Source organism: Pteronotus mesoamericanus, unplaced genomic scaffold, assembly GCF_021234165.1.
Source record: "Pteronotus mesoamericanus isolate MK-2021 breed Mesoamerican mustached bat unplaced genomic scaffold, CSHL_Meso_final scaffold_31, whole genome shotgun sequence".
Classification (NCBI taxonomy): Eukaryota; Metazoa; Chordata; class Mammalia; order Chiroptera; family Mormoopidae; genus Pteronotus; species Pteronotus mesoamericanus.
Window position 1 is genome coordinate 36712757 of NW_026555312.1, and position 14869 is coordinate 36727625.

The 14869-nt window shown below is 47.3% G+C and overlaps 1 protein-coding gene across 1 annotated transcript in view; it reads right to left on the reverse strand.

Annotated features, from left to right (window-relative positions):
- Positions 1-12514: 12514 nt before the first annotated feature.
- LOC129085598 (tyrosine-protein phosphatase non-receptor type 9-like) overlaps positions 12515-14869 on the reverse strand; it is a gene marked incomplete at its 5' end in the record, with an annotated part of 51554 nt that continues 49199 nt past the window's right edge. Inside the window, 1 exon segment of the mRNA XM_054592005.1 lies at positions 12515-14442. Coding sequence (XP_054447980.1) covers positions 14228-14442 — 215 coding nt within the window.

Genomic DNA, 14869 nt, shown 5'->3' on the forward strand with positions numbered 1-14869 from the left:
CACTCCCACCTTGGATGACCCCTCCGCCCCTGCCTTACAGAAAAAGAGAAAAGAAAAACCCCTCCATCCTTTCCTGTCCTATTTGTTTTTACAGTTTACATTTCTGCTCGCTGCCTCTCCCTAAACAGCTATCCATAGCAGCCTTTCAGCAAAGTAGGATACTGTAAGGACTGTAGACCAAAGCCGACAAGAGCCCTAGAGATTTACCAACCGAGCACATTTCTAACACCGCCTCCCCCAAACCTGACCAAGCACTCTTAAAAAGGTGAGATAAATATGAAAGCTGGGCCCCAACCGACAACGGGCCCTGGCAAGCCCGGGAAGGCAGAGGGTGATCTCCAGGTTAAATCTAGAGGTATCCTCAGACTGCTAGAACGGAGTGAAGTAGACCAAAGAGGCTACATGGAAATAAACTTTCACTCAAACTCAGAAAAAGGATAAAAATTAGAGCTGGGGACAAACATTGTAAGAATACCTGTTCACCTCACCCTTGACAACAAAGGGGTTAATGGCAGTCCCTAGGTCTCTCTTTGTCAGTGGGGGGCTTCGAACACACAATGTGGCTTGAGTGCCTAGTGTTGTTTTTATTTACTCACCATATAAGTGGAAAACTCATACTGGCCTTGCTTTGGAGGGTGTTCACTGAGGGCTCCGGAGAGGAGAGGGCGGGACCAGAGTTTTCCGCTCTCCAGCAAAAGCCTTACTCCGAGAGAGGCCACTCCACTAGTGAGGCCCGGGAACCTTAAGTCATAACGTGTCCTCCCCTATGCGATCCGGTAAAATGTAAAGGAATGAACGCTAGCAACAGGTGGGCCTGACTCGAAGGATGGCTTCGGTCGCAAGGACAAGGCAGCTAACTGTGAACCCCATGAACAGTCGACAAATTGGAGCAGCGTCTCCAAAAGCCAAGCCCTGCTCCAGTATAGCAGAGCTCTAAAATAAGTCACACCTAGGGAAAAGCGCACCCCGGGACAAACCCTTAGGAAGCTTCAAAGAAATGGCACTTCTGCAGAACCGAGGCTACCCGTTAACCGCGAGTTGACCCCGCGCCCTAGACTGCGTGCCCGCTGCGCTCCCACCTGACATCAGGAACCACTTCGAACCCAAGCAGGATTCAGCCATCCCCTACCTCTCTGCGTCCAGGCCAATCCTAGGTTGCTTGGAGTTTCAGACAAACACAACTAAGGAGAGCGGCGGCCTTACATTGGGAAGAAAAGATACTGTCAGCGGCCGCAGCATTCTCAAGGTTAAGCTCAGTGCGATCTTCGGAAAGTCAAGGGGCAAAGGAATAGCCAGGCTGCAGGGTCAGAACTTTAGTTCTTGTACCGGAAGGACAGATTCGACTCCTCCTCTCAACCCCCCTGCAAAACCCCCCAGAACCCAAATCCATTTCACACCGTCAACCCGAACTTCATAGCAAGGGCTACCAGATCTCGAGCCTTGAGAAATGAATTAGTGTTTTCGCTCTCCTCCCCGCCTTGCCAAAGGCTCAAACCCGGAACTTCCGGGCGGGAGAGACAGTTCTAAGGAGCAGAGCTAACCTCACCCATGTGCGGAGCGCGCACACTACCCCGGAAAGGGGGCGGGGAAGAAGGGTGGACTTCGCTCTCCCTGCTCGTTACGCAAGAGGCGGGCTATATCCCGCCAATCAGAAGCAGGGGCGGACTTTCGCTCGCGGTGGCCGCAGGAATTCATTCCCCTGCCCAACACGAAAAAAAACACCTAGAACAACTCCAGCCCACCGTCCGGGAGGCGGAGCTTCGGAGAAGGTCATCCAATCCATAACCGAGAAGAAAAAAGGCAGTCTTGCCCAGCCAGTGGCAGACAAGAGGAGGCGGGCCCTCGGGAGGAGCCGGATATGGGTGGAAGAGGCCCCGCCCCTAGCTCTCCGCCGCAGGGCGCCGGGTGCACAGTCGTCCGGGTAGATAGTAAACAAGCCAGGATTAGGAGTCGACGCAGTTCTGTGGACCAGGCCTCTGCCCCTCTTCTTCAGGGGGTGCTCCACCCGACCGCGGCGGATCGCACCGGCGCCCCGCCTACCAGCAGGCTGCCGCCATCCCGGCTGCCAGGCGCGCCCCTCCCCCGCCCGCTGATGCATTTCCTTTTCCCCAGTCGGAGCGTGGATACTGTTTTCCCAGTTTCCGACCTTCACTGCCCCTGTCAGGCCACCTGCTCGTCGGTGCGCTCACAGGCCTCGCCCCTGCCCCCTCGGTTGCCGTCTTAGGGTGGGCGGGGTAGGAGGCAGCTCCTAGTTTGCGGGATCAGCTGGAGCACGGATCGAAGCCGCCGAGTTCCTGGAGGTTTTCCATAGCCACTGGCCGAATTGGCGCGGGCTCGTCGCCTGGCGGGTTCCGAATGCCGGTTCCACTGCCACGGCTCGGGAGTTCAGAGCGCCTAACCGGCGTGGGGGTCTCTTTCCCGTGGCCTCCCCGCCCACGCCCCAAGAGTCCATAACAACCGCGGGATCGCGCTGAAGCGCGCCCACTTGCCCTCCGACGGCTAGCGTACAGAATCGAAGCCCTCAGGACGGCTTGCCGCACTCGCTTGGTGTGGTTAGCGGGGGAAGCCGCGGGCCGCGGCTTGCTCGCAAAACTCCAGCTCTCCGGCTCCGAGAGTTTAGGCCGTCGCCCCCTGCCGAGCCCGGACCCGGCTACAGTCAGTGTGCGGAATCTCCTTTTTTCTTTACAATAATTTTTAAAAAGCTTTCCAGAAACAAGGGAGATGCCTTCCTGCCCGCACTTTATTCCGTTCCCCGCCGCAACCTACGAAAACCAGCGGCTGGGTGAAATAAACGAGGCAACACGCCGGCTGCGACCCCTGACCCGGCCGACCGCTCCCCGCGAATTCGGCCTGGCTGGGAAACACACTGGTGGGCGGGCGGCGCTAAAAGCTCTCCTTGGTGGCCTGACCCTCGCTTCGGACCCTAAGACTCCCCTAGTTCTGTCCCGGGGCCCGCAGCAACTGCACCGTGGCAGACCGGCGAAAGCGACCCCCCGGCAAACTAGCCTCCAAACGCCTGATACTGGGGAGGCCAAATTAAGAACAGCTGTTAACATACCCAGCGAGACAGGCGGGGGAGTCCTGAATAGGGAGAACACCCACCGCGGACCATTGGCTCCCCGGTGCTCGCGTCAATCACGGTTGGCCCGCCCCCTCCGTTTGCCCCACCTCTTGCCTTCATTAAACGCCCCCTCCCTCCAAAAAAATATAAATAGATAAACTAGCCGCGCATGGGAGGCGCTTCTGTGATGGAGACCTCTTTATCCCAGCACCGTCGCCTCGAATATCTTGAAACCCTTGGGCTGGAGGGAAGCTGGGACATGATCCGTAGAGAGGACCCAGAGGAACGGGTAGGTCCAGCCCCGCTCCCTTCACACACACACCCATTTGAAACTGGACAGAGGGAGGCGATAGGGACAACCTAGGGACTGGCTGGAATGTCTCCACTCCTGGCTGTGTAACCTAACCGTGTCCCGCCCATTTTGTTAGATGCCTGCCTAAATGAACTGTGTAAGCGGGAAGTCCTGCATTCAAGGCAACAGACACTTGTCTGAACACCTACCGTGCGTTAGGCAGACACATTCCTACCGACTTGCTGCTGAGTACGATTTTAAAGAATGGATGAAATGCGCACTCTACCCGCCCAGGGCTCCAGACCCAACCAGGAGATGCCACAGAAAGAGCTAATGCAAAGCAGAAATATATAAATAGGTATTCATAGGTGCAGGTATATTCTATACCTGAGCAGGTATATTCTATAAATAGATATAGGAGCGCAGGTATATTCTATAAGTATTCATAGGAGCACAGAGCAGGTAGATTGTAGCTGAAGAAAACTAGGGAAGTCTCCACGGAGGAAGTGGTACTTAAGTTGGATCTTTTTATTTTTATATTTAAAGATTTTATTTATTTTTTAGACAGAGGGGGAGGGAGGAAGAGAGGGAGAGAAACAGCAATGTGTGGGTGTCTCTCGCATGACCCTTACTGGGGACCTGGCCCATAACCCCGGTATGTACCCTGACTGGGAATCGAACCTGGGACCCTTTGGTCTGCAGGCTGGCGCTCAATCCACTGAGCCATACAAGCTAGGGTTAAATTGGGTCTTAAACGATTTCATCCGGCAGAAATGGAGGGACATTTTCAACAAATGGCACAAAGAAGTAAATGCAAAACATTGTTAAGAACCTTCAAGTGTGGCTGTAGTCATGAAAACCAGGATTGGAAAGATGGAACCAAACAGCACAATACTTTAATACCGGTTAAAATTCTTAGAATTGCACACAAAAAATGAGCAAGCATTATGGTTCTAGGACCACAGACCCAGAACTATGGTTTAAGATACTCAACATTCCAGCACCTGGATGGGTTCTAAGGGTGGGTTAAGTGAGGGGTGCCTACAGGTAGCAAAGTGAGGGCACAAATGCTGTTGTAATACTCGGTTTGAAGACTGCAGAGGTACATATTCTGCTGGGGCAAGTGGGGAAAATCAAGAGGTTTGTTTTGCTCTCTCCCAGCCACCCAATCCAGAAAGCCTTCCCTACCTTCAAGCAGACCTCAAGTTGAAGCTCTGACTCAGATTCTTCCTTGAATCATTTGCAGGTCTGCCATAACTTTCAACCAAAAGGAGTTTCTGCAGGGCAGAGGCTACCTCACATGACTGTCCTCAACAGAGCTAAGCCCGAGGCCAGGGTACACAGTGAGGAAGACCATTGATGAAGGCACCCAGGAAATGTAGTGTGGATGAGGTAGTGTGTGCAGAATGTGAAGAGCCTTGGGGTCCTTTGGGCAGAATGGGGGCCTGTTGCTGCCAGTTAAGATGCCCCAATTCAGGTAAGTTGTAATAAGGGCTTAACCAGGATAGTGGAAATAGGTAAGCAAGAATAAAAAAGCAGAGATGAGTCTGAGAAAGCCTTGAGGGAACTGAGCGACTGATTTAGTGTGAGTAGTGTAGGAAATGGAGTCAGTGGCCTCCTGTGTGAAGAGGGAGAAGAGCTTCAGGTTAGTGGTTAGGTAATCTAGGTTCTAGATTTAGCATGGCCAATGACTGGTGGTATATCCTCAGGCAAGTCCCTTCCTCCCTCTAGGCCTGTTTTCCCCCTGTGAAATGGGGGAAGGGGGTTGTGGAAATTGGAGTAGAAAGGCTCTAAGGACTATTCTCTTATTCAGAGCCCATGGAGCTCAGAGTGTCAGATGGGGAAGGTAACTTGACACTAAGGAGGGCAGATAGGAATAAATACTGATATGGAAAGGGCAGGGGGTCATACAGGGGCAGTGGGGGCTAGAATCTGGGTGGTAGGTTGGTTGACAAGTCTTTGAGGATAAGGGTGTGTCTGTGGAGGGGAAGGCCAGGAGATAAGGACTGTGTGTTCAGTGAGGGGTCCAGCAACTGGCAGGGCCATGGAGGGTGATTTACTCTCAGAATGGGGGCTCCCTAGGGCAGGGACCAAGTTTTACTATATCATAACACAGATCACCTGGTATCTGAAGCCCCACATCAAATTCCTGCTCCATTTCCCAAGAAGCTGTGGCCTAGATGAAGACATAACAGATAATTGTGTGAATGTGAAATGAAACAGAGCAGTAGAGCAGAAAGAAAATTTGTCTAGAAGTTCAGTCCCATGGATCCCACTTAGTTTCTTAAGATCCATGGATTGTCCTCCTGTCCTGTACAAAAGGATAGTATAGCAATCCTTGCCCTGTATAGAGATCAAATACAATGCTATTTAGTATACCTAGTGAAGTTCTGAACTTCTCTGAAGGCCAAAGTTCCAATCATTTGGCTCTAAGCATGTATACATGGTATACTGTGGATGAAGATACTTATGGAGAATTTATCACTAGAGTAGTTAATCCCACTCAAGAGAACCAGGCTTCGCTGATACTCCCTACCTTCCTAAATGCACCACCCTGGTAGAAATCCCCTCCGGAACACCCCCTAGATGGAGTTCCTTTAGTACAACTAAAACTCACCACAAGCCAAGGAACTTAAGTAAAATCCCTATAAGTCAGGACAAGAGACCCCTTGGAAGAGGTCTAACAGTTGTTTCAGACTGAGTACATCGATACCTGCTTAACAAAGCAAGTCCCAGATTATTTGGGAAAGTATTTGATTTGGAGGCATTTGCCCTCCAGCTGCACCTAAGGTTGCATCTACCCCACCTTTCTTCCCTCTATCCTATCAGTGAGGACAAACCAGTGAATGGATCTGCTGAGGGCCTTCCCTGCATAAGTCACCCTGAGAAGCAGGGTTCTGATTCCCAGGAGGCCTCCTTTGTGTATTAGGGATTACTATCCTACTTGTAGTTGAGCAAACTGAGGCTCAGAGTAGTAGAGTGACTTGCCCAAGTGGCCAAAGCAAGACTGTCTGGGCCCAAACTCTGAGCTTTGAACATCCCCCCACATGCTGTCTCCATATACACTAAGGCCTACGATCTAGGTTGGGGCTTCTATGTGATTTCTGGCCCTTCCAAAAATATTATCCTTGAAGAAGCAAGATTTGCCCTGGCTGGTGTGGCTCGGTGGACTGAGTGTTGGCCTGTGAAGTAAAAGGTTGCTGGTTCAATTCCCGGTCAGGGCACAAGCCTGGGTTGTAGGCCGGGTCCCCAGTGTGGGGTGCATGAGAGGCAATCACACATTGATGTTTTTCTCTCTCTTTCTCTCTCCCTTCCCCTCTAAATATAAATAAGTAAAATCTTAAAAAAAAAAAATTTGTCATCCAAGTACATACATGTGTCTTCTTCAGCTCACATATACTCAAAACGTCACCCCTGCAAACATCCTGTGTCTCACAGACATCTCACACCCACACTCACTCACTCTCATTCACAGAAAGGACTCCCAGTTCTTTAGGGTGACTGTGGTAGGGCTGAGGCTGTTAGGACTTTGACTTCAGTGACTTTGAGGCAGGAGACAGAAAAACCTGAAACACTGCTGCTGTCATCAGTCAGCATCCTGATAATAACTAACATTGTGGTTTCCTTCCCTAAGTGGGCAATCAAGGAGAATTGTGGGAAATCCTTAAGCCAAGGAATTTAAGTAAAATCCCTATAAAGTCTGTAACCATTCAATAGAAGAGGCATTCCCTCCTGGCCAGAGGTGGCCCACTCCCATTATCTTGGGACACTGAAGCCAAGAATCAAATCTGAAGCTACTATCCGTTTGGTTCCTGTAAGAAATTAGGATTTTGTGAGTTGGGATGATTTTGACTTTGGAATTTGTAAGATTTTGTTTTCTTTGGAATGAAATATTTTAGTGTAACTTTTGTTATGACTGTATTTCTGCATATAATTCTTCATTGGCAAAATGTAATTCTTGACACTTTCTGTATGATTGGAGCCCCTATCCCTTTTTTTCTTTTTTCTCTTTATCTACTGAAGATTAGGCCAAGGGCTGCGAGTAGAGAAGTATTAGCTACTAGGAGCAAAGAAGATTTGGAACTTCTGAGGTGATCCCTAACATACTGTAATGATGCGCTTTTGCCAAGTGGTTATTCACCTTGGTTTACTATGTTAAAACTGTAAATACAACAGATCATGGCATTCCTCTTTAACTGGATTGGGTTTTTCCTGTCTTTCTGTCTGACCATTTTAGCTACAGGAAGGTAGATGGCTATTTCAGGAGTTGGTCTCTAATTAAGTGCATCCTGATTTTCAGGTTATCCACTTACTTCCCTGGATATTTTGATGGTCAGTACTGGCTCTGGTGTGTGTTCCTGGTTTTAGGCTTCCTCCTGTTTTTCAGAGGACTTATCAATTATGATGCCAGGAACTTTCTCTCACCTGCTTGCTTTCTCTCGCCTGCTTTCCTTATCTTTGTTTGTGTGGTCTGTTCAATTCTTTGTTCAAGACCATCAAGCATCTGGACCCCATCTCCATTTGCAACTTTGTCAAAAAGATGTCAGTGCCAGTGCCCTGCTGACAGAACCTCTGCCAGCTGTAGACCAATCATTGCCAGTTTGGGAATATCCAAATGAGGGGCATCTGAGGCTCGCTCCCCACCCCAATCCATAGCACCCTACAGGTTTCAGAGGAAAAGCTCAAGCTATTGTTCAGAATCCCAGTTTAGCCACTACCTAGCTGGATGTCCTTGACAGGTCATTTATCTTTTTTACTCTTATCTGTAAACTAAGAATAAGAATACCTACTACAGGGATCTGTGAGATTAAAAACAAAGTATGCCTAACATTTAGTCAAGTGTTCTCAGACTTTAATTGCTACTCCTGCTTCTCCTAGCCATTCAAATGCAAAGTCCCACCCTGATGCTGCAGTCTGAGAAGAGGCCAGGACAGGCCCTAAAGATCCAACAATCCCACTGTGTGAAGAAACTCCATTTCTCTGGAAACCAGTTGGTATAGGATGTACATATTCCATACTTCTGACTTCTGGGTGGCTCTGGAGGCTTGAAATCTTTCAAGTATTAAGATTCCTTAACACTGACGGTGTCAAAACTACTATACACCACCTTGAAATGCCTTCCCATCACTAAGCATTAATTTATCCCTCTGGGTGATTCCCAGCCCAAATCTAGAAAATAGGTAAGGTTACCTTGTTTTGAAACTGCTTCCTTTTGTGTATCAGTTGTATTTTTTTAATCTTTTTAAAAAAGTTTATGTATTGATTTTAGAGAGAAAAGGGAGGGAGACGGAGAGCGAGAGTGAGACACTGATATGAGAAACATTGACCAATTGCCACCATACAGGAATCAAATCCACAACCTAGGCATGTGCCCTGACTGGGAATCGAACCAGCAACCTTTTGGTTCACAGAACTGCACTCTAGCCAAATGAGCCACACAGCCAGAGCTTTATCTTAAAAATTTTTTTAATCATTTTTTAAAACAGTAGTTTCCTTTGTTCAAATGAAATCTTAATCAGAGGCCTAATATGTGAAAGAAAGGTGGGCCTTGTTTTGGTTGAAGCAGAGACAGCTTGCACTGCTGTCTCCATTCCTCCACTTTCCATTCATGTCTCTGCCCTGTTAGCCACCCTCTACCCCCCACCAAAAGACTGGTAAAACTACATTTCTGAATCCTGTTCACTCATCCCAGCCACTCCCCACCACTCACTAGTCTGTGAGAAAACAGCCTGGGCTTGTCCTTGGTTACCTCAATTAATCAAAATCTTTCACAGGCTTTTCTTCATCCTCCCCTAAGTGATGGTGGCTCCTAAGGGTCTCCTCTCTTATTTCTCTCCTCACTCTTCTGTTCTCACACACTTCGAAGGATCCTAACTTCCATCTAAACTAAGTCCCCAATTCACATATCCAGCCCAGCTTGAACATCAGACCTCAGAAGTCCACTGGCTGCTGGCCACAGAACAGGTATTCATTCAAGGTCAAGGAAGTAAGAGACCCTACAGGATAAACTGGCTGACCTAGGCTCAGCTGCACATCTGGTTGGTCATGAGGTTTGTACAACTACATTAATTAGACAAGTGGCCAGGTTCTGATGCAGGGGAGGAGTAGAAGGACGTGAACGTGGAGTGGGGGAGGGGCACTGTGTACTCTTTGACCATCTTTTCTCTACATCTCACTGTCTTGCTTTCCTACTTTCATCTTCATCTCCATCCTGTCAGGAACACAGCACCCTAAAGTACCGAAAAGAAATCACTGCTCCCAGTCCATGTTGGCCTTTGCAGGAAAAAAAATGAGTATATACGACCACAGCACGTAGCCCTGACTGGGTGGCTCAATTGGCTGGGTGTTATCCTGCAAAACAAAAGGCTGATGGTTCAATTCCTGATCTGGGGACATGCCTAGGGTGTGGGTTTTGTCCCTGGTCAGGGTGCATAAGGAAGGCAACCCATCAGTGTTTCTCTCCCGCTTTCTCCCTCCCTTCCCCTCTCTCTAAAAATAAAATCTTTAAAAAGATTGCAGCATGTAGATTAAACAGAAGAAAGGATTTTATAAAAGCTGTGGTGGCAGGCAGAGCGAAATCAAACACTGCAACAGGTTTGAGTGCTGGATTTCTGTTTGTGAAGACCCAGTCTTCTCAGTGGTTTGCAGTGTAGTTGGAAACAATCTTCAGGACTATTTTGTGATGGTAACTACAGAGCAGACACCCCAAGAAAAAATCTGGTTCTATAGCTGGTGGGAGTTTTAGTTCTTGCCCTTGGTAAGCTAACAGTGGTGAGTGGGTACTGAACAAGACCTGAGACAAATTTATGACCTTGGCTGGGGGCTCTGGGTCCTTAGTTGGTTCATTCCTTGACTCTGAGTCACCTTATCTACCCTACATGGAGCAGCACAAAAGCTGAGTTGTCTGTGGGTTACAGGGGATACTTGACCTGTTTTCCAAGTGGGTAGGGAATATAGGGAAGTGGGAGCTGACCCACCTGGAGAAGGTCCTGATGGTTCCTTTACAGACATTCACACTTTGGAGGGCCTGTAGCAGGATCATCTAATGTGGCCCCTTATTTTATAAAAGAAAGCTAGGACTTGAGTGGTGAGATCTCAAAATTACCAAAGAGTTCAGTCCCTCTACGAAAACTTTTCTATCTGGCCCATCTTCCTCCAGATCTGATTTGTGAGTTTCCATATGTGTGTCTGGTTGTTCCTAAAGATGAGAAGCCTTTAAGGGCAGGGGTACCATCTTCCTCAAGCTACAATGCTAAAATAGCCCAGCTTCCCAAGAACCAGTCCAATTCTGTCATCTATCTGCAAACAGTGATATGGAGACTGATAATAGCAGGCCTCCTAGCTGACACGGGTGGGCAGGTGAAGGGACCAGTTGTATAGGGACTGTAAGCTGGGTGAAAAACAGCAATCAAATTAGAGATAGAAGCCTGATTTAGCCCATGATGCACTCTCCCCTGAACACATTTTCATCTTATGTTCTCAACTGTACAGTCCAGCATTTGATTGTGGGTTCTTTCTTGCTTTGTTCACCAAATCTCCTGTGAAAGCCTTGACTTCCCGAACAAATTCGGGGCTTCTATGTCTTCCTCTTTCTTTACCTCCTTTAACACTGAGTATCAATTATCTTCCCAATGGTAAAAGCTACAGGCAACCTATGGCAATGGTTCCCTTTCTCTCAGATTTGGAAGACAGCAATTTGCTAATTTTCCTCAAAGTCAGAGACATGGAAAAAGGCAGTGCTTCCAAAACCTGGCGCATTCTGTCACTAATTTAATCACATATAGGGCAGGACCCAGGAACCTGCATCTTTATAGAGCTCTTGCAAATGATAACCTTGCCAACCATCAGATGTTCAGAAAGCTTATGCATAGCTCCTGAATTTACAGAGCAGTGGGTTACAGCTTCTTCAAATAAATGACAGTTCAAGTTTACCTCCTCTAGAATTTAGTCCTGTTTCCTACACATTTCACCAAAACCCTACCATCTCTGATCTTCCAGATTTCAGGTATCTCTGTTCATCATAGTATTGCCTGCTTGCCCCAAGGGAATAAAGGATAACTCAGGGGAAAGGACTGGCTTAATTTTTTCTACACTTCAACTCTTACGTCAGAAACTCAGGAAAAATTTGTTGACAGATCAGGAGATGAATCCTTAGAGGGAACCTAGTGTAAGAGTTAACATTAACAGCAGGTACTTTGGAACCAGATGGTCCAGGTTCTTAGTGCCAGATTAATTTTCCTATGCTTCACTGTTTTTTCGTCTATCAATACCTACCTCAAAAGGTTGTTTTGAGGGTGAATGAAGTAATACTTAGAAAGCATTTTAAACAGTACTTGGCTAGTTAAGCATCCAGTAAATGCTAACTGCTATCACTTTTATTAAGAACTCCCCAATATTTGCACATACTCCAGGCCAGAATTGTCCCAATTAGGCAGTCTGTCAACAGGGAATAGCTATATGGCATGGGGAGTAGTCCTATGTGGATAAAGCTTCTGGTTCCATTCTAAGAGAGATATGCAAATGACTTAAGATCCTCCCACAAACACCCCTGTACTCAGAGGAATGGAGTGTCCCTGGAAGAATGGCCCCTTTGGTACTCTGCTGACGTAAAGACCCTACACAAGGAGGTCCTATATAGGAGAATCAAGTCACCAGCTCTGTCACCCTTCTAGTCTACTACATTCAACATCAGCTCAAGATCAATTACCTGGAATTTTAAGAACCACTTGTACTCTGAAAGAGAGCTATTAAAAAAATCCCTGCAGTTTCAAAAGACAAAACACTGTCTTGATCTTTGAGAGAGCAATGCAGTGAAGAGGCCAAAGGCTTTGTAAGCAGACCAACTTCAGCTCTAGTTCACTAGAGGGCAAATCACTATAGCCCTCTGGACCTTACCTCTCTCATCTTTATCGAAATAGAGTAAAGGGAGAATAACCTCTCATTGGAGTATTGTAAGGTTTGAATAAGATAATGGGCAGGGGGGAAGCACCAAGCATCGAAATTGGCACCCCATAAGCACTCAACTGGTGCTGATTCCCTATTTCTGCCCAGAGCTAAGGTCATCGCCTACAGGCAAGGCAGACGGCTTTCAAACCGGAAAGTCTCAGGTACTAAAGACCTGGGTCCCTCCCTGTGTCCACATCCCTTCCAGACCAGCTCTTAGACTCCCTCTTTACTTTTCCAGCCCCACAATGCTACTAAATTGATGAAGCTAAAAGGGTTTGATCATGTCAGTATATTTATATGTAAATACAAAACTATTGGTGTGAGATATTGAAAATGAACATTTACAATTATTTTCTGAATCTGATTCAGTCAATTGACATTAAATACAAAATGAAAAGACTGTAAAAATAAGAACATATACATTCAAGAGCTTATTACAGTATAAAATTATTGAGGTCTGATGAGCTGCCAACCTCATCTATGATGGGGGAAGGTTTAGGGGTTCCTTGGATTTTCTTGGGAATATAGAGTGCTAGGGACTCAATTCCATTCCTGGTACATCAGGCTGGGTAGGCTGACAGCAGACAGGAGCAGGTTGAGTGAAAGAGGGGTGCAGGGATAGAAACTGCAGGGTACTGCCTCACCCAGCCAGGAGTTAAACTTTTTATTGACACAAAATCCATCCAGCTTGAGCTCCAAGGTTTGGCAGGCTACTAGGCAGAAAAAGATGGGCATCTGAGTAGATAGGGCCAAGCTGCCTAAGGAATGGAACCTTTTGGGAAAAGAAAAGGGCCCCAAGCTCATTCTCCCAGGGAAGGATTCTCATAGTAGTTTCCTTTCTCATACTTGGGATCCTTCTCTTTCCTTCTAAGGCACTGTACCAATTGCTCTTGCCTCTGGCTGCTCAGTCAGTTCATCTCTACTCCAAGGCTCCAATCCCTGAGGGACAGGAAGAGGAAAGAGAGGGTCTGAAATCACAGTGGAGGTGTATTACCAAAATCAACGAAGTAAATGGAGAATAATCATTAGCTAGGAGTAATCAATGCTGAATTAAACCAGTGTCACCACAAACCAGTATTCTTGGCTCCAACAGGTAGCATCCTGCAGAGAGATAAGTCATGATGTAAGGATGAAGGCCTGTAGTAGGAACATAGAAAGTGGATGTGCCTGTGTCCTCTTCCACCACTGTCATTTGACAATAGGAGACATAATCCCCAAACCCAGCTAGTCCAGGATAAACAGCAGGGTACAAGAAGCCACAAGACCTGAAATACAACACGGAGCCCCAGGAACTTCTACAAAGGAGTAACTCTGTGTATATGTATTTATAGAATACGACCATATTATCACATACAGTAATATATTATATACACACATACATATGGACCCATACACATAAGTGTACATACACACACGCGCACACACAGAATAACAGAAAAGACTGGAATACACGCTCTAGGTATAAACGTGCTTGGCACTCGGGATGTTCTCTAGAATATATAACTTGGTCAAGCTTTCTGGGAAGGAAGGTGGATACTCACCAAACCTCCCAATCAAATCCTAGCAAAGGGAAGGGATGGGAAAGAGGCCTCCAGAAGAAGGTATTGGGAAAGAGGGTAGGGACCTTCCTTTCCCACTTACCTTGCTTGGAGCCCCTGGCAAAAATCAATAGCCACAATTTGGTTATAATAAGGCACAGTTCAATGGCAGTTGCTAGGACTGAAGAACACACTGTTGCTGGCCCTTTCTAATAACAATTTCATCATATCTATCTCGCCAAAGGGCTTGCTGCCTTGCGTGCACCAGGAGACACAAGAAAGAGGTTGGTCCATGGCTTCAGTGTAAATGATGGCAACCTACAGACTCAGCGGTGTCTGGGACAGTTTAAGGAAGAAGGCTGGCCAGCAGGTAGGAGACTCATGGGACAGTTACTGACCCTCCATGGCCAGGAGGTTGTGGCTGGATGGCACCATGCCCTCCCTTTCTGCGAACTCGAGGATTGCCCTGTAGCAAAAATAGTACTGTTCAGGGGTCTGGATGCTGAAGGCTCTCTGGGTCCTCATGCGGGATACTGTCTGGAACACATTAAGGGTACCAAGCTCTTCCAGCTGTGCCAGGCAGATGTCCAGTGAACAGAAGGTACCTGAAGGGAAAAAGGAAGTAGTCATACCTAGTCCACCTCTCCTCTCCCCATCCTTCTACTAAATAACCCAGGCAGTACTGGATGACTTAATTTAAAGGCAAGGGTCCTCAGGCCTGAAAGGACTCAAGGAGGAGGGCAGAGTTGAGTGTTGGAAACCAGAGAAATGGGAAGGCCTCTTGTAATTCACATGGAGGTAATAGGAAAAACAGGTGGGAAAGTAAAATCCCAGACAGAACAGCACTCTCACATCTGGGCTTTAATTTTCAGACTCTACAACTTCTCCCCAGACGCCTAATGCTCTTTTTGACCTTCTCCCAAAAGGATCTCTGATGAGAAATGCCAGCAGTCCCTGCAATGCACATCCCCTTAAGGGTAAAGTGGATCCAGAAAGTCTTCATCTTCTCCAACAAAGAAGAAAGTGAGGAGG